The 17,927-nt window shown below is 57.5% G+C and overlaps 2 protein-coding genes across 3 annotated transcripts in view; one reads left to right on the top strand and one right to left on the bottom strand.

Annotated features, from left to right (window-relative positions):
• The first annotated feature begins 1,371 nt into the window (after positions 1-1,371).
• On the top strand, positions 1,372-10,140 carry NELFCD (negative elongation factor complex member C/D). 2 transcript variants are annotated; one of them, XM_077778385.1, is made up of 14 exons: positions 1,372-1,538; positions 1,772-1,881; positions 2,715-2,824; positions 3,891-3,998; positions 4,846-4,998; positions 5,210-5,340; positions 5,989-6,154; positions 6,364-6,498; positions 6,897-7,036; positions 7,770-7,884; positions 8,837-8,932; positions 9,009-9,149; positions 9,498-9,627; positions 9,707-10,140. In XM_077778385.1, the coding sequence occupies exons 1-14, from the start codon at positions 1,405-1,407 to the stop codon at positions 9,739-9,741; spliced, it is 1,704 nt and encodes a 567-aa protein (XP_077634511.1). In that variant the 5' UTR covers positions 1,372-1,404; the 3' UTR covers positions 9,742-10,140. The 2 variants fall into 2 exon arrangements, with proteins under 2 accessions (XP_077634511.1, XP_077634512.1); XM_077778386.1 differs by lacking the exon at positions 9,707-10,140 and having other exon boundaries at positions 9,009-9,060; positions 9,498-9,618.
• Positions 10,141-10,188: 48 nt separating this feature from the next.
• Positions 10,189-17,927, bottom strand: part of CTSZ (cathepsin Z) — an 8,434-nt gene continuing 695 nt past the window's right edge. Inside the window, exons 2-7 of the mRNA XM_077778321.1 lie at positions 17,607-17,770; positions 14,201-14,203; positions 13,688-13,864; positions 11,877-12,027; positions 11,470-11,632; positions 10,189-10,678 (exon numbers count right to left, since the gene is read on the bottom strand). Of these exons, the coding sequence (XP_077634447.1) occupies positions 10,568-10,678; positions 11,470-11,632; positions 11,877-12,027; positions 13,688-13,864; positions 14,201-14,203; positions 17,607-17,770 (769 nt within the window). The 3' untranslated portion in view covers positions 10,189-10,567. The remainder of the gene's footprint in view (positions 10,679-11,469; positions 11,633-11,876; positions 12,028-13,687; positions 13,865-14,200; positions 14,204-17,606; positions 17,771-17,927) is intronic.

The following is a 17,927-nucleotide window of genomic DNA, read 5'->3' as shown; positions in this document are numbered from 1 at the left end:
AACAGGTAGACAGATGATGGAATCTTTCACTAAAATATAGGTTGTAAGGTGAAGATCTTTTTAGAGGTCAGTTTTGGACCTAATGAGTCTGCAAAACTAGTGGGCATCCGAGTGGCAGGAGAGTAGACTGCTGACACTGGAGTCTGGAGCNGGAGTGGGTGGCATCGCCCAGAGAAGAGGTTGTAGGAGACAGTAGGGCTCAGGACAGAAGCCCGAGAAAACAGACACAACAATGAGTCTCCGGGTAAAGGCCAGCCTTCCTTCACAGCCTTGCTCAAGGCTCCCCGCGCAGGGAAGGTCTGAAAGAAGACTCCCCCGGCTCCGTGGAAGGAATCTGTTCCCAAAGCGTTTCTTACAGGATGTTAGTCTAGACCAGGGGTGCAGACACTTCTGTAAAGGGCCACATAGTAAATATTTTAGGCCCTGCCGGTCCCTGTCACAACTACGTAACTCTGCCATTATGGGGAGAAAGCAGCCATAGACAATATGTAAAATTTTAAAAGAACTTGTAAGTGAGTGAGTGGGTTCCAATAAAACTTTACTTAGAAAAGCAGAAGGACTGGATTTGGCCCTGAGCCATAGTTTGCTGATCCCTGGTCCAGCTCTTACACCATCATGTTAGTCAGTCACTTGCAAGGAGGTTGGTCTCTCCTCGTTTGTGAAGCCCTTTGGCAGCAAAAGCTATATCCTGTCTTAGGTTTCTTAGGTTTCCTAGTGTATGGTGCTCAGTACAGAGTAAGCATCTAAAAAGCATCTGCCTGTTCATTGGGACAAGGTGTTAACACTGGATGGACCTTGATGTCATCACATCATCGTCCTGCTTTGTTTTCAGATTCAGTGACTTGCCTGAGGTTGTACACAGAACAGGGCCTGGTACCCAGCCAGTCCTGCTGATTTGAGGCGAGTCCGTGATCTCTACTTTCTAACAGCATAGGGACGGCTTATGCCTTCAAGAATCACTCCGTCAGTCTTTGTGAGAAAGCATTAAATGGCACAGGCGAAGTACTAGTAGTAAAAACAATAATAACTAACATCTGTCGAACTCTTACTGAGTGTCGGGTGCTAGGCTTGGTTCTTCCGGAAATTAGATTGCAGACTCCTTCCAACAGTGGAATGGGAGCAGCCACTAGTATTAGCTTTCATAGAGGAGGAAGCGGATACCCAGGGGGCTTAGGTAACTTGCACGACCACCGTACACAAGCGTGCCAGCATGGGGTCGCGACACGCACCCACTTGGAATGACTCTGGATCCCATTTTCTTAGCCGCTCGTTATTGTGCAGCCCACTTCCTGAGATGATCACAGAAGTCAAATGAAATAACGTATGTGGAACAGTTTTGAAATGCACAGGGTTCTGCAGGTTGCAGGTGGGATTGCAGGGTATGTGCATCAGTGAGGAAGTCGCATGGCTCTTTATCACCAGCAGGAGGATGACTATGGAGAGGGGGAAGACGACGCGGAGGTCCAGCAGGAATGCCTCCATAAATTCTCTACCCGGGACTATATAATGGAGCCCTCCATCTTTAACACTCTCAAGAGGTGTGTGAGAATGGTCACTTGTGTGGGGAGGAGACTGGGGTGACTTAGGGACAGTTTGCAGTGGACCCAGAGGATGATCTGCAAAAGTGAGAATAATGGGATCTGGGAACAGAAAGCTTCCAGACCCCACCCCACCCCCCTTTAAAAATGTTAACATCCTGACTATCCTGTCGTTGACCCCCATACCATCTATGTTCATATGAGTGCCCTCGCTTTTTTGTGACCTTTTCTAGGTATTTTCAGGCAGGAGGATCTCCGGAGAATGTCATCCAGCTGCTGTCTGAGAACTACACTGCCGTGGCCCAGACCGTCAACCTGCTGGCTGAGTGGCTCATTCAGACAGGTGCTTTGCGGGTGGCCCCCATCCTGCTCGTCACCCCCCCACACCACCTTTTTAATAGACCTTTGGATCATTATAATCCTGATAAATCAGAAAAGCCTTGTTTGTTTTCTTGGTTTTTAAGACTTCTCTAAGTGGGAACTGAACTTCTTAGCCACGTTCATCTGCTGGATTCCTATCTTTGATTCAATAATTGAGGTTTACAGATAGCCCGTAAATGGGATTCTTATTGAGCTGTTTTCCGAACCGTGTTGTAGAATTATGGGATTAGACCGTACATGCTCACTTCGACTTTCTAAGGGACCTGTCATAGCAAACAGTGGATGATGGGTAATTTAGGACTGAGTATGATTGTGGCTTTTAGCTAATCTGATTAAGGTAGAGCCTCTCTGGAAGGCCCCTGAGCTGGGTGCGGATGACATCGTGGAGTAGGCGCTGCCCGGAAGGCAGTGGGGGCCCTGGTGCCCCAGCTCCTAGACACAGGGCGCCCCTTGCGGCCAGCGTCTGCTCCCTTCCACCGTTGGGTGTGTCTCTCTGTCCTCCCACCTGTGTGTTTTGGCCGTTTGTCCATGTCCTTACCGAGGCATCCAAGATGCTTCTGTCCTTTCCAGGTAGGCAGACAGCCTTGTGTTCTGCCTTGGGCTCCTTTTTGGGTCTTCCCATTGACCCAGGTTAAAAATCTGAATTTTTATGAGCGGTCCCAAATTCCAGGTGCTCAGAAGCAATTCTGTGGTCTTCGGTTCACATGCAGAATCCTGACCTGTCTACTTTTTCAGGGTGGTACAACAAATTGAGAGATTGCCATTTTCCATCTGGCTGCTTTCATTTTCTTTCAGGTGTTGAACCAGTGCAAGTTCAGGAAACTGTGGAAAATCACTTGAAGAGTTTATTGATCAAACATTTTGACCCCCGCAAAGCAGATTCTATTTTTACCGAAGAAGGAGAGGTGAGCAGTCTGTCTTCTTTTTCTAGTACTGATTCCTCAGGTCTTTTGCACATTCCATGTGTACAGAGTAGTGTGGCATGTTAGGTAAGTAATGCAAAAAGTTGGGGCCTAAAATCAGGGTGTGAGACAGAAATTGCGTCAAGTGGGACTTGCCCTCGAGGTGCTGCCTGCAGGGTAGTGAGTCTCGCGAGCTGAGGGGCACACAGGTGAGCTGGAGGGGGGCTGGCAGACTCCCACCTCCCGCCTCCTGTCGGCTCTTGAGCACCAGCGCTGGGAGTGGTGTGGGGTACTCGTCCGGGCCCCTAGGAAGCAGACGCCAGGATGGGATTCTGTGTGCGGGAGGCTGTGAGAGAGAAGGGTGCGGGCCGGGGAGCCTCGGTGCATGTCTGGGCTCAGAAGGCAGGTCGGGGGTGAAGAGCCTTAGGCGACCATGCGATCTTCAGAAAGGCTCAGCAGCGTCGGTGGGCGTCTTCAAGCCACAGTCGCCCGTCGCCGGAGCCCCACGTCTCCTGGGAACCGGCCTGCCTGGGGAGCCCTGCCGTACCCCGTAGGTGGCTGGGAGTAGCCGGTGGGGAGCTGGCCTTGGCACGGTTGGGAGGTGGACTCAGAGGGTCTGTCAGTCACACAGCAGGGGAGCTGAGAGACACACCGTTCACGTGGCAATGGCCAAAACCTCTGCGCTCTCAAATGGCCTTTTTCTCTTGCCAAGGGCATGCAGCTGACGTAGCGTGCGTTCCTCGTGCGTCTGCGACAGCCACACTGTACATGTACTTCCCTAGACTCGCGTGGCTCCAAGAAGCACCTTTCAGTGCACTCTGGTGTACGGTTGAGTCTTCCAGAAGCTGTGAGTGGGCCCTCAGGGCTCTAGTGCTGCCGCTTAGCTGCCCGCGTGGCATCACCCGCCTGGGCTCTGTTTCCTGGGCCAGGGCCGCAAGGCCAGAGCTCGGTGCTCACGGGGCCTCTTCCGGCTGGAACGTCTGGCTGTTGTTTATACCATATCATTGTATCATCTTCACTAAAGCTCAAGCTAGGCCTTTTATCTCGCCGTCCATTTGTTTGTTGGCAGACCCCAGCGTGGCTTGAACAAATGATTGCACACACCACGTGGAGAGATCTCTTTTACAAACTGGCCGAAGCCCATCCGGACTGCCTGATGCTGAACTTCACGGTCAAGGTAGGCAGAGTACTAGTGTCACAGGAAAGGTGAAAGTGTTAGGAGTGAGAGTTACTTGGGGTTGATTGGGAGGCGGTCTGCTTCTTTGGAAAGGTCGTATTTGTAAAGGTCTCTGTCACTTTGCTTCTGTAAATCTTAACAGTGAGAAAGAAAAGCAGAGAATATGTCGGTGTGTTTTCGGATCAACGTGGACTGTGTTTTAGGATTTGCCAGGAACATACTTGTAGAGTCCGTTGTATGCTGAGAGGAGCCTTTTTTATATTTTTTATTTTTATTTTTTAATGTTTTATTTATTTTTGAGAGAGAGAGAGACAGCATGAGCAGGGGAGGGTCAGAAAGAGAGAGAGAGACACAGAATCTGAAACAGGCTCCAGGCTCTGAGCTAGCTGTTGGCACAGAGCCCGATGTGGGGCTCGAACCCACGAACCGTGAGATCATGACCTGAGCCGAAGTCGGACACTTAACCGATTGAGCCGCCCAGGTGCCCCGAGAGGAGCCTTTAAGAAGGCCTGGTTTGGGGCGCCTGGCTGGCTTAGTCGGAGCATGTGATTCTTGATCTCGGGGTCGTGAGTTCGAGCCCTATGTTGGGCACAGAAATTACTTTAAAAAAAAAAAGGCCTGGTTTGTCTACTTCACCTTACACATGAAGAGACCACGGTGGGATGGTTAGCCTGGGCCACAAGCTGAGTTAGTGGGGAGGTGGCGGGGATCAGAGTAAAGGTTTGAGACCCGAGACCCGCGTTTGCTTGTCCCACCTGACCACACACACCGACAACAAGCCACCTGCCTGGAAAACGTGTGGTCACTGCCTGTTGACACTGTTTGGCTCCTTACTTCTGTATCGTAGCTGATTTCCGATGCAGGGTACCAAGGGGAGATAACCAGCGTGTCCACAGCCTGCCAGCAGCTGGAAGTGTTCTCTCGGGTGCTCCGTACCTCCCTGGCTACCATTTTGGACGGAGGAGAAGAAAACCTTGAAAAAAATCTCCCCGAGTTTGCCGTAAGCTCTTTGTCTGTCTCAGAAGGGGGCTGCTTGGGGGTCACGTGTTTTCAAACGTGAAATGCTTCATCCCTGGAGACAGTGTGCAGGTCAGAAGTCCACTTCCAGCATAACAGCTTGCATGCAGAACGGTTGGGGGTTTGACTCTTTCGTCGACTTTGTCATTGCTGCAATTATGAACCCCCAACTCTCTCCCCCTGCAACTTTTCAGAAAATGGTGTGCCACGGGGAGCACACGTACCTGTTCGCCCAGGCCATGATGTCCGTGCTGGCCCAGGAGGAGCAGGGGGGCTCCGCCGTGCGCAGGATCGCGCAGGAGGTGCAGCGCTTCGCCCAGGAGAAGTGAGACTCGGTGTTCGTGCTCGTCCCGGTCCCGACGCGGTGCTCCCCGCAAAGTTCCCCGGCGCTCTGTGTCCACCAGCAGAGACTCTAGGCCCCTCCTACCTTGACAGACAGATGAACTCCCTTCTGTCCAGCAAGGCGGGAGAGGTCACGGTCGTTTTAGATACGTGTAGAGAGCTTGCTTTCTGAGCCTTGGCTTTGATGAGCGTTCTGTAAGGCACTTGCTTATTTTGCCACTCACTGGACTGGTGAAGCCTGTGCTTTCATGTGTTAGGACTCCTCGATAGCAAATAGTCGTAGTCCTGAAATAGTTATTCAGTAGGCTGACTGTTCTGTTGCGGTCCATGTCTTACAGAAGGACATTAGCCCTTGCTGGCTTTATTCTCTCCTGATGGAGCTTAATAAGACCTTAAAAGTGAGTGGCTCCTCTTGGAAAGTCTGCGAGCTGCATCCAGCCCCTCTTTCCCAGTTAGCTTTAACTGCCATTTCTGTGGGTCAGTCAGGATACCAGCGAATGACAGAAATAGGAAAAACAGAGCGACCCAAACAGTTCCAAGAATGAGATGTGAGAGGAAGGAAGGAAGGAAGGAGAGGGCAGGGCAGGGAGCCACCTTCCTAACCATGGGATCCGTGCCTTCCCTCACCCAGAGGCCATGACGCCAGTCAGATCACGCTCGCACTGGGCACAGCCGCCTCCTACCCCAGGGCTTGTCAGGCCCTTGGGGCCATGTTGTCCAAAGGAGCCCTGAATCCGGCCGACATCACGGTCCTCTTCAAGATGTTCACGAGCATGGACCCACCTCCTGTTGAACTTGTAAGTTGCTTTCGTTTTAATAATAAGGTGGGACGCGCTCAATGCCGATTAGAAGGGTTGTAAGTCACTGAATACAAATTTGTTTCTGTCCTTTTCCTCGTCCCCCGTCACATCCTCGGCGTGACCTCACTCCTGCCGTGAGTCCGTGCGGACTGACCTGACCTCTCTTTCGTACGTTCCCTTTCACCGAGCGACGTGTGTCTCCTCAGATCCGGGTGCCGGCCTTCCTGGACCTGTTCATGCAGTCGCTCTTTAAACCAGGGGCCAGGATCAACCAGGACCACAAGCACAAGTACATCCACATCTTGGCGTACGCAGCCAGCGTGGTTGAGACGTGGAAAAAGGTACCGTCAGTTCTGAGAATCGGTGTACTTTTAGGGGGACAAGTCCCCTCCTCTCCTTGGTGTTATTTGGGAATTTGGGGTACAAGGAGCCGTGAGGCCAACTAGTGCGTGAAATCATCACAGTGCTGACTGTCTCGAGACTGTGCAGCGTCCGTAACCGTTTTCAAGCTGGGACGGGAAGTGTGACTAGAGGCACAGGCAGGTCCCCCAGCCGCAGGCCCAGCCCGGCTCGTTCCTGCACCCTGGGCCACTCTGACGGGTGGCAGCCGAATTGACTCCAGGGACAGGGAAGGGGGGTGGCAGAGAGAGGTGGCCCGTAGCAGATTACCCCAGCTGCCAGGCCGCCGGATTCACTGACCTGTGTGTGTGTGTGTGTGTGTGTGTGTGTGTGTGTTCAGAACAAGCGTGTGGGTATCAACAAGGATGAGCTGAAGTCAACGTCGAAAGCCGTGGAGACTGTTCACAATCTGTGCTGTAATGAGAACAAAGGGGCCTCGGAGCTGGTGGCAGAGCTCAGCACGCTTTATCAGTGCATTCGGTGAGCAGACTGGACCTCAGTTCTGACCTGGATCCTTCTGGAGGAAGTGGTTTGAGTTTTCATTTTATGAAAAGCTTGTAAACTGTACTTAACAAAAGCTTCAGAGATACTGATTGCACTTTCTTTTTAAAACGTACATAGAGAACTTTAAGTTGTTTCCGCAGCGTGAGTAATTCTCAGGGGCTTACCTGCCAGAAGTCTGTTCATCAATTAGCGTAAAGAAATGGAAGACCAACCAGAATTACAAAAGCTGCTTTGAAGGAAAGGGTCTATTTACTGTAAAAGTCAGGCCAACAAAGTATTGCTTGGGTGGAAGGGACGTGATCACAGCAAGAATACGAATGCACGCGTTGATTAGACAGCCTCACAGATAGGGTGGTCCTCTTCGGTGTTCGAGGCCTTCCGCTGGCAAGCTGTGCTAGGGACAGAGAGGGTTTGCTAAATAAAACTTCAGCCCAGGCCAGGCTCCCGGAGTCTCCTGCATTAATGATCTTCTTTTAAACCAATAGTGGTTGAAAACAAGCCCATATGTGAGTGTGGGTCCCTGTAGCGCACGTTGAGAGGGTCCTGGCCTCCTTCCTGAGGCTGTCTGTCCTCTAACCAGCATCTCCTTGGCAGAGCAGCTGGAGAGCGACTTGCTGGGATAGATGGGGTGCTGCTGGGTTTTTTAAACCTTCCCAGCCGCTTCGTTTTGGTGGTGGCGTAGGAAGCACCGTGCCCCGTTTCCCTGCAGGTTCCCGGTGGCGGCCATGGGCGTGCTCAGGTGGGTGGACTGGACTGTGTCGGAGCCGCGCTACTTCCAGCTGCAGACGGACCACACCCCGGTGCACTTGGCCTTGCTGGATGAGGTACGGGGCTGCGGGGCCGAGGCGGCACTCTGGCCTGTGCCCCATCCTGCCAGGACGTCTGTCACTGAATCCACGGGCTACTCTGTACAGAGCTCGTGACTTTCCGTCCTCAGGGAGGATTTTCCTTTTATGGAACTGGTTTCGGGGCGCCCAGGTGGCTCAGGCAGTTAAGTGTCTGACTCTAGATTTTGGCTCAAGTTATGATCTCACCATTCATGAGATTGAGCCCCCCATCAGGCTCTGTGCTGATAGCATGTAGCCTGCTTGGGATCCTCTCTCTCCCTCTCTGCCCCGCACCCCCAAAAAACTTTTTTTTAATGTTTGTTTATTTTTGAGAGAAAGAGCACAAGGTGCGGAGGGACAGAGAGTTAAGGGGGACAGAGGATCTGAAGCAGGCTCTGTGCTGCCATCAGAGAGCCCGATGCGGGGCTCAAAGTCAGGCACCATGAGCTCATGACCTGAGCTGAAGTCAAGAGTTGGACGCTTAAGCCCTGAGCCCAGGTGCCCCCCCGACAAAAAATAAATTTAAAGAAGGAACTTGTTTCATTGGCTCCATAGATTTCTGTTTTTAGCAAGTGGTCCGAACGGACGGGGACAGCCGAGGGTCGCCGTCGTCGGCACCGGCTGTGTGCTGGCCGCGCGGCGGTGGCAGTCCTACGCCTGGCGGTGAGCCCGGGCCCAGCTGCGCTGCTCAGCGGGGCTCCCTTTGGCCTGTTTTTGTTTTGTTTTTTTTAATATTTTATTTATTTTTGAGAGAGAGATAGAGACAGCATGAGCAGGGGAGGGTCAGAGAGGGAGACACAGAATCTGAAGCAGCTTCAGACTCTGAGCTGTCAGCACAGAGCCCGACGCGGGGCTCGAACCCACGAACCAGGAGATCCTGACCTGAGCTGAAGTCGGACGCCCAGCTGACTGAGCCACCCGGGCGCCCCTCCCTTTGGCCTGTTTGTAGATCAGCACGTGCCACCAGCTCCTGCACCCCCAGGTCCTGCAGCTGCTCGTTAAGCTTTTTGAGACCGAGCACTCCCAGCTGGACGTGATGGAGCAGGTGAGCGGGTGGCCCCCGGGCTGCTGGGGGCTGGGGGAGGGCCCTCCTAACGGACTTGTCTGCCCCCTCCCTGCAGCTTGAGCTGAAGAAGACCCTGTTGGACAGGATGGTTCACCTGCTGAGTCGAGGTTATGTACTTCCTGTTGTCAGTTACATCCGAAAGTGTCTGGAGAAGCTGGACACTGACATTTCACTCATTCGCTATTTTGTAACTGAGGTCAGCAACACACCGTGTTTCACGTTTTGCTCTTAACGCTAGCAGTGCCCTTTGCCTTAATTTAGTCTGCTTTGTTCCTAACTCTGAGAACTGTGCTTTCTGATAATGGTGGTGACAACGGTCACACGCCAGCTTAGCAAGCACGTCCCACCCGCAGGAGACCCGGAGTCTGGTCTCCCTGCACAACCACCTGGGGTCTTAATGCTGGGGACTCGCATTGTCACCAGGAAGCCACAAGAGCGGGGAGGGGAGGGCGATTTTCTCCCCACTGTTTGCCATTTCATCAGGTGGTGGCGGGACGGCACTCGCGGGCCGTGCGGGGAGTGACCCGGTGTCGTCTCCTCCTAGGTGCTGGACGTGATCGCTCCTCCCTACACCTCTGACTTCGTGCAGCTCTTCCTCCCCATCTTGGAAAACGACAGTATCGCAGGCACCATCAAAACAGAGGGAGAACACGACCCCGTGACGGAATTTATAGGTATGTGTCCCTCTGCTGCGACTCTAAGTGTCATTCACTTCCGGTTTCTAACGCGGTGCCTGTCTGCCTTCTGTTACAGCTCACTGCAAGTCTAACTTCATCCTGGTGAACTGATCTGCGCACCTCCGGGGCTGACACAGAGCTGACACAGAACATTCCGAGACCAGATGTGGGAAAGCCCTGACAGAAGCCATTGCTGAAGAGCCCAGTGGGCATCTCGGACCTGGGCCCCGGCGGGAGGAGGAGGTGACTGCAGAGCCGCCACTACAGGTGGCCCCCTCTCCTAGGAGCTCACGCTGCCCCCAGACCCTGCTGACCACGTTCACGTCCCCGGTGAAGGAACTGGGTCCCTCCCGCAGGTCCTGGGGAGCTTAGGACCAGAGACTCGGAGATGAACCACCTTCCAAGGTGACTTTTCTCACAAGAACCTGATTGGTTGATATTTGATTGTCATTGTTTTACTTTTCCAAGAACCAATTAAAAAAGTCTTCCTGCTGGATTGGCAGGTGTAGATCCTGGCGGTGTGTTCTCGTGTGTAAATAAGGCACGCTTGGGCTCCGCTCCAGTGGAGAGTCGTGTATTTTATTCACTATCGCTCGGGCGATCTGAGGTGGCCGTCTCCCCTGCCCCCACCACGGATTCCCAGGGGACGGAAGAACTGGTGATCAGTCTGACCCCTTTTACCGCATTACAAGCCACCGTTGCCAAATAGAAGATACCAGATCACATACTGGGAGTGGAGACCGCACCTGGCTGGGTGCCCTCCCGTTTCCGGCCCCCCAGGACACCCTCCCTGCCGGCCCCGCATCGGTCCGAGCGGGTCAGCCCCACTTCCTGCACACGGCGGCACCTCCAGCCCCACGCCCTCAGCGACAGGATCCCCTCTGATGACGGTTCACGAGTCCACCTCCTAAACCCTGCTCTTCCGGAGACCTGGGCCTTAGACGATGGGGTCCCCGAACGTGCAGGCCTCCTCGATAGCGAGGTTGTAGTCGGCACCCTTCCCGTCCTTATAGGTGCTGGTCACCAGCCGCATCCAGCCTCGCTCGCCCTGTGGGGGGACCACGTGTTGGCTCATCACCGTCTCCGGCGCCCCTGCCATCGGGGCGCCGCCCATCCCGGGACCCCTGCTCAGACACCTTCTGTGAAACACTCTGACTTGGTTAACATCTAACAAGCGAGGTACACGGATGGCCCCGTGAGCCCAAAGCACATTAATGTAACTAAAATGTTGACTCTTCGGGCCGGATGACTTAGCTGCCTATTAACGTCCCCAGTTTCTGGCCTAATACAAACACTGACAGTTCATCACTTCGGCATTAATCACTCTCCCCCACTTGATGGTAAGGAATTTCTCTGTCTTCAGCTATTAATGGTTAACACTGGGTCTTAGAAATGAGAATTCTGGCATTAATTTATCTCCGTTGGATTTTTGACCCAACTCAAAAGCATTTTTGAAAAAACAGCACCGTGTTGCTGAGGAGCCAGAGCTGTGCCAGCAGGAAGGATGGGATGGCTATAGAGGAACAATCGCACTGAACTGAAAGTTCCAGAACAGTGCTTCACAACCAGGGCGGAGCCCCCAGGAGACGTTGGCAGAGTCTGGAGACGCTGTTGGTGGCCACGTGGGGGTGGGGGGATGGGGAGGAGCCACTGGCATCTGAGGGGTAGGCATTAAACATGCTACCGGACAGTGACAGCCCTCCCCTCCCCCACTGTAGGATCTGACCCCAGGTGTCACCAGGGCTGCTCCTGGGCCGGGGCAAGGATCCCCTCCGCTCCGCGCTGCAGTTCCCGGCTGTGGAGCCCCCCGGGGGGGGCGAGACGCCGCACGCATCTTACCCACGGTTCTCCCCAGGAATTCCGGATGATCCAGTACTCCGTGCCGTCGCTGACACCCCAGCCGGCCACAGACACGACGTGGTTTATGTAGGCCTTGTCGTGGTACTCGGCATAGATGCCTCCCGTGTAGTTGACCATCTTCTCCGTCGCCATCATGCCGCAGCTGGGCGCAAGCACTCGAACAGTTAGCACTCGGGGGGGAAGAACTTACCCGTCACCAACGGTCCCATGGACCCAACTCGGGTCCCACACCGGGAGGGACTCTGCCCCAACTTCTGTCCCTCGCGCGGGTGTGTGCACGCGCCTGTGCCTGCTTCCCCTCGCTCCCATCCGCGTCCAGGCCCAGGAAGGGGGCGACAATGACCCAGGGCCCCGTGCCCAGCTGCCTTCGGGCTCCGGCTGCTGACCTGATAGGGCCGTTGGCGTAGATTTCTGCCATCATCTTCTCCCGTCCGGAGAGGGAGCCGTAGTCGCCAACCTTCCAGAGGGTGTAGTTCTGGATGGCATGGCACTCTTTGAATTCCGTACACGTGCCACACTGGTTAAACTTGTCACACTCTGCGGGATGGCATCAAAGTCGGCGTGAGACGGGCACCCCGGGAACCCGGGACAAAGACGCAAGTCTACGCCCCCTTCTCCACGTTTCCACTCGAGCTAACAAGCGGGAGGCATCTGCCCACGGGTGCTGGCAAACGAGGATGCTCTTCCAGCCGCCAGGGAGCGGGGAAGCCCTGCCCCAGGCCTTGCAGGGAGGGGACGCGCAGGTCACCTAGCTCAGAGGGGACACTCGGCAGAGGGGGCCTGTTTTCTTTCCCCTTGAAGGCTAAGAACAGGGTCTTTTCACAATACAGTTGGAAGGAGTGGAATTAAAGTATTAGCTTTTAATTAGATAATTGTATTGCTGGCTAGCGAACAGGCCAATACATTTGGAAAAAATTAAGCATTTTTTGTCCCTTGGTTTTGAGGAGGTTTCTAGAGTTAGGCTAAAAAGAAAGTGAGACTCTTAGCTGTGGAAGCGCCGTCCCGGGCCCTCAGCACCCCACTCCGCACCCCCCACCCTGCCTTGTCACTGCTCTCCTGTTACCTGCTTGTAGCTTCCCAGCTGTCCAGATTCCTCCCCCAGGACATCGGGCCCCTTGAGGCCTAACGGGCTGGTTTCATTTGTCCCCGGGACACCAAATGCCCCAGCCCGGGACCACGGGCACAGGGGCGGCCTGGGGCCACGTTTGCTAATACGGACGGGACCATGAACTGCAGACAGTAGGGTCTCGCTCAGCTGTTCCTGGCCACGCCGCACTGCCGGGGTACAGGGACCCGACCTAGGCTGGACAAGACCACTGGGGAGGGGGCGGGGCCCCAGGACCCCTGAGCCTTCTCCCCTTCACCTGCTCTCTCCTTGGTTCTCTGACCCCTGTTGTATTTAGCACTTCAACAGGACTCACCCAACCAGTCTGGGGGTGTTTGTTCTGGCTGGGCCCATGGCTCGAGAGGCGAGCTGAGGGCACTCCGGGGGCGTGGGGTGGCACCCAGAGCATGCTTGGGCGCTGCGGGCACAGGGGCCGCTGGAGCTCATTATAGAGGGAGAGGGCAGGGCCGGAGAAGCACCCCGGGCTCCCCTTCCTCCCACGCTGCCGTCTCCAGTGGGCCACTGGGTTCATCCCCGTGCTCCGCCCTGGCCAAGAGGGAGCTCGGGTGGCGACAGGTGACTTAACCGCCAATTATGGGTTTGGACCTTCTTTCCTCTGGCCTCCAAGGGGAGCAGCCGCGGGCTGTGCCAGCTCCCGAGACTCCCGGCAAGCTGGCTCTGCTGGTCCGGGCAGGACCCCTCGGCCCCGCCTCCCGCCACGTGCACCTGGCCCAGGCCAGGGACTAAGCCGATGCTGTGTCCCTGCCGGGCCCTTGCGCCCCCAGTTTGGGGCCACAACCTGCTCTCCCCACCCACTCCTGGAAAATCTTCCCTTCCCTCTGCAGGGCTCACCTCACAGAGGCCCAGGAAACCCCCAAAATGCCAACAAGGCACAGCCCAAGCACCATGGCCAGTCCTGGGCACAGGGGCGCAAGGCTGGAGATGCGCACCCCAGGCCTTTGCTCTGGTGGTCTTCTCGGCAAGAACCATGGGCTCCCCTGGCCCCACGGGGTCCAAGGTGGCAGGGGGCTCCCTTCTCTGTCCCGCCCTCCCCCGGTGCCCCGGCCGCGCTCTCCTGGGGGGGGCACCTACCCTGGTCCTTAGCCTGGTAGTTGTTGCAGGTCTCGTCGGGGATGCCGTGCTCGTGGGCGTACCCCCACACCGGCAGGTCGTTGCCCCCCTCGCAGGAGCCCGCATTGCCACAGTCGATGACGTGCTGCACGGACAGCAGGGTGGAGGGCCACGCCCCCTTCCTCTTGATGTTGATCNCTTCCGGGCATAGAGTGGTCTGTCCCCACCACCGGCCACCCAGTACCTCGCGGGCAGGGCCAGGTACGTCTGCCCAGCTGCTTTCGCAAGTGCCCGCTGAAGGGCTGATGGGAGGAAAAGTGCCAATCTGCGCCTGCTGCCCCTTCCTCCGTGCCCGTGGCCACTCCTTTGCTCAGAGCGCTCTCCCTGCGACACCCCTGTGCAGCCTCCGCCCTCCCCGGCTGCGATGGCTGCAAGCAGCTGACACCACGTCACCTGCTGATGGCTGCACATCCTTCCCGGGGCCCGCGTCCCGCAGGGCTGTGCGCACAGCTCAGCTCCGGGGCCCAAGCACACTGTCTGACACACGTACGGACTCAGGAAATATCAGGTGCATAAACGAGTGGACCAGTTTTCTTTTACTGACCGAAGCCTGGCCCTGGCTGCTAAGCCCAGGAGGTCACGCCCCTGGCAGCTCCCGATGGAGGTTCTCTGTCCTCACCCCCCACCGTGTAGGGCCTGCGGGCGGGGTGAGGGCCCCCCTCGGCCCACTGCCGTTTCCAAACCATTTGGCCTCCACTGGTCTCGGTTTCCTCCCACGCCGTGGTCAGGGTGGCCCAGTTCTCAGGCTTTTCCCGCGTGCTCAGCCCCAACCCCGCCTACCCCTCACTCCACCTGAAAGCTCTCCAGATTTCACTGGAAAACTCCAAGGTGGGCCCCTCATCAATCTGCCACCTGGCGTACGGGCTTCCACATCCCCAGCCCCCTGGGGGGGGGCACTAGGTGGCACGTCCCTGCACACCGGCCTAAGGCCCGCGTGGACCCCAGTCCTCTCTCCCCCATCAGTACCTGCACATGCATGTGGAACTTCCTTCCTTCTCTTTCTTCCTTTCCGTTCCCTCCCTCCCTGTTTGTTTATTTTGAGAGACGGAGCAGAGGAGACGCAGAATCCCATGCAGGCTCCATGCAGTCAGCGCAGAGCCTGATGCGGGGCTGGATCCCATGAACTATGAGATCATTAACTGACTCAGAGGCTTAACCGACTGAGCCACCCAGGTGCCCCGACCTGCCTTTCCTGAGACCTCGGCAAAGGGCCCCTGAGCCCCGCACGCAATTCCACACAGCTCTCTGTGAACTCATGTCTACTCAGCTGCCTTGGGCCTCAGGGCGGGGGGTGGGGGGCCACTCACCCCTGCAAGGCAGGGCAGCCAGGGCCCAGTCTGGCCTCCCCACACCTCAGTCAGGCATCCCATCCCTACCTGGCCCGGCCACGGGTGGTCTAGTGCGCTCCTCGCACTGCCCAAATGCAACGGGAAGTCCCCTTCCCCGCCCGCCCCGTCTTCCTCGATCCCCCGCAGGCACCTGCCCACACCTGCTGTGCGCCAGGCTGTTCTCCACACTGGGCGTCCAGCACCGGACAAGACAGTCAAAGCCTCGACCCACAGGGTCGCCGCACGGGGCGGGGAGCCCACTGACGGAGGCTCTTGTGGGTCAGGTAAGCGTTCTGCGCCGATCGGCAAGGACTCACAGAGGGTTTCCGGAGGGACAGAAGTACAGTCCGACCTGGGGCTCGGCAGGGGGCGGGGGAGCAGAGACGAGGCGGTGCAAGTGCCAGGGGTTCGGAGCGGGGTACCGTGAGGGGGGTGCCAAGAGCAGGGGGTTCAGAACACGCTCTGAAGGTAAAACGGACAAGATCTGTCTGTCCCAGGGTTGTATGCGGGGCAGCGCTAGGCCTCCGTGTGAGTGGCGGGAAGCGTGAGGGCCTGACTCAGCCAGGCGGGGTGGGGAGGCTGAGGTTTGAGGGGCGAGGGGTCCAGGCAGAGGGGGGACAGCGGAGAGCTGGTGTAGCAGAGGCTCGCGAGCGGAGGCTGAGTCCCGGCCGGGGACCCCCGTGCTCAGGAGCGGAGCTGGGACGATGAGGAGCGCGTAGAGGATCCACCGGCCCAGCCAGGAAGTAGGAGGAGACCATCGTGTGTGGTGAAAGGCCAAGGAGAGCGTTCCAAGGTCAGGTGATCAAGCGCAGCCACGGAGGGTGAGGTTGGGCGGCCGCACCTGCCTGCAAGGTGGCCCCTCGCGCCGAGTGGGAGGTGCAGCAAGGCCGGACAGCGTTGGCGGGTGGAGGAGGGGCCCGAAGTGGGTCAGGGGCTGGGGGTGACACGGGCCCGGGCCTCCTGCTCACTTGTTCCTGGCGATGGCCGCAAAGGGCCCGGGGTCGGGAGGAGACGCAGGCCACGAGCAGCTGCGTTAGGCAGCAGCCAGCTGGGCCGGCGCCCCTGGAAGTCCCCTTTTGAGGCCTTCTATTTTCTCGGTGAAAGAGGAAGAAGGGCTCCCGCAGCTGAGGAAGAGCGTCGTTGGAGGAGAAAGTTCCCCAGGAGAGTCCACTCCAGGGATGTGGCAGGGCTGACCCTCGGAAAACGGAACCACGTCGAGGGCCCGCCCTGGTGACCCTTCCGGCTCTTCTGTCCACCCCCCACCCGAGGGCCACCACAGGGGCCCTCCTTCAGTTCGGCACTGTGAGCCCCACGTCTGCCCCACCCCGTGCCCTGACCCCCCCGCCCGGGCCTGCCCACACCCTGCCCAACGCCCTGCAGGGGCTCCCAGGGTTAAGCCCCCGTCTCCACATCCTCTAGGGCCTCGTCCCGCTCCACCCCTCCATCCCAGTCAGGGGCCCGCACAAGCCTCCCACCTTACAACGGAGGCCGCGGCCTATCTGCCCCCTTCCTCCTCCTTCCGACAGGGCCAGAAACATGCCCCAGATCCCCCTCCCCCCCCAATTCCTCAACAGAGGCCCGAAGTCCAGGCTCCTGGGTGCTACTCCCAGCTGCCACTCACACCACAGCCCCATCTTCTGACCTCCTTGCCAGGGACCTCAGCTTCCTCATCTGCAAAATGGGGCCAGCCCCAGGGCAGCTCAGAGGCTTAAACGGAGCCACCAAACCTCAGAAGCGGCAGTAGCCACCCTGTCCTTAGTCTGGTTAACACACGGCCACGAGTGCACCGGGCCTGCACAGCGAGCTACCCATCAGGGACGAGCCAGGGCTCCCCTGCCCTCCCAGTCAGAGTCCCTTCTGCAATGGAATTCCCGAGTCACTGGAGGCTCCTGCCCCCCGCCCCCCGCCCCTCGGGGCAGCCACTGGGGTCGGCAGAGCCCCTCCCCCACCTCCCAAGGGGGCTGATCAGAGGCCCAAGGCCAGGTGAGGTCTATCGTCCCTGCTCTCCCAAGGCAAGGCCCAGAGGCCGCTGTGGGTGGTAAGGGCCTCAGCCTCCCCTCCTTCGCCCTCTCACTGTGGCCAGGGGCCAGATGAGAAAACCCGCCAGCCTCGTCCAATATTCCAAGCCCAGGGCGGGCGTCAGCTCAAATATTAACTGCTGCTACGAGACAGTTTCACTTCCTTGTCCTCAAAATCTGGCAGGGGGTTGGGTGAGTCCGATCTCTGGTTTGATCCCAAAGGACCAGGGTCACGAAGCTTTGGTAGAGAAACGGCACCTGGGAGCCGCATGTCCGGGGCGGCCTGTCCCCTGCCCGCAGGCCCCGGAAGCCCCACCGGGCAGGGACGGACACACAATCCAGCCTCTAGCACTTTGGCCTTCCCTCCACGGGGAGGAACGGCGAGGTCACAGGTGGGCTCCCCTAGGCCGGAGAGGCCCGGCCACCTCCCACCCCACGCTGAATCCTGGTGCAGAACCGCGGGCCGCTGAGGCCACCTGTGCCGCCCAGGCCTTTGCGGCCCGCGGTCCGGAGGGGCTGCGGAAGCCCACCTACCCGCCATGGCGCTGGTGCTGCCGTGGGCCCAGCAGGAGCCGCAGTACTGGGGGATGTGCTGGTTCCTGGTGACACTGGCGTAGTTGACCCCATTCACATTTCGCCAGTCCCAGCTCTTGGGCAGGTCCGACGGGGACAGGTACTCATGAGGCCGAGGGTATGTCCTGGGAAGAGACCCGAACGGGCAGAATCAGCATCTGCTCCTCTCCCCCAGAATGACAGGCCACGGCGAGTGAGGGCCCGAATCCCCCGGGGAGACCCTCTCCCAGGGGGCACCCCAGCCCCCAGGATGCGAGGCAGCGCACCCCCACATGCAGGAAC

This window comes from Crocuta crocuta, unplaced genomic scaffold (genome assembly GCF_008692635.1).
Source record: "Crocuta crocuta isolate KB4526 unplaced genomic scaffold, BGI_CrCroc_1.0 scaffold27, whole genome shotgun sequence".
Lineage (NCBI taxonomy): Eukaryota > Metazoa > Chordata > Mammalia > Carnivora > Hyaenidae > Crocuta > Crocuta crocuta.
Note: the sequence above shows the minus strand (reverse complement) of the source record. Positions and strands in the feature narration are given on the sequence as shown.

Coding starts and splice junctions, on each gene's coding strand:
- NELFCD (XM_077778385.1), top strand. CDS start 1,405: ATGGCTCTTTATCACCAGCAGGAGGATGACTATGGAGAGGGGGAAGAC. Junction 2,825..3,890: donor TTTTTACCGAAGAAGGAGAG/GTGAGCAGTCTG, acceptor GTTTGTTGGCAG/ACCCCAGCGTGGCTTGAACA. Junction 5,341..5,988: donor CAGCGCTTCGCCCAGGAGAA/GTGAGACTCGGT, acceptor TCCCTCACCCAG/AGGCCATGACGCCAGTCAGA.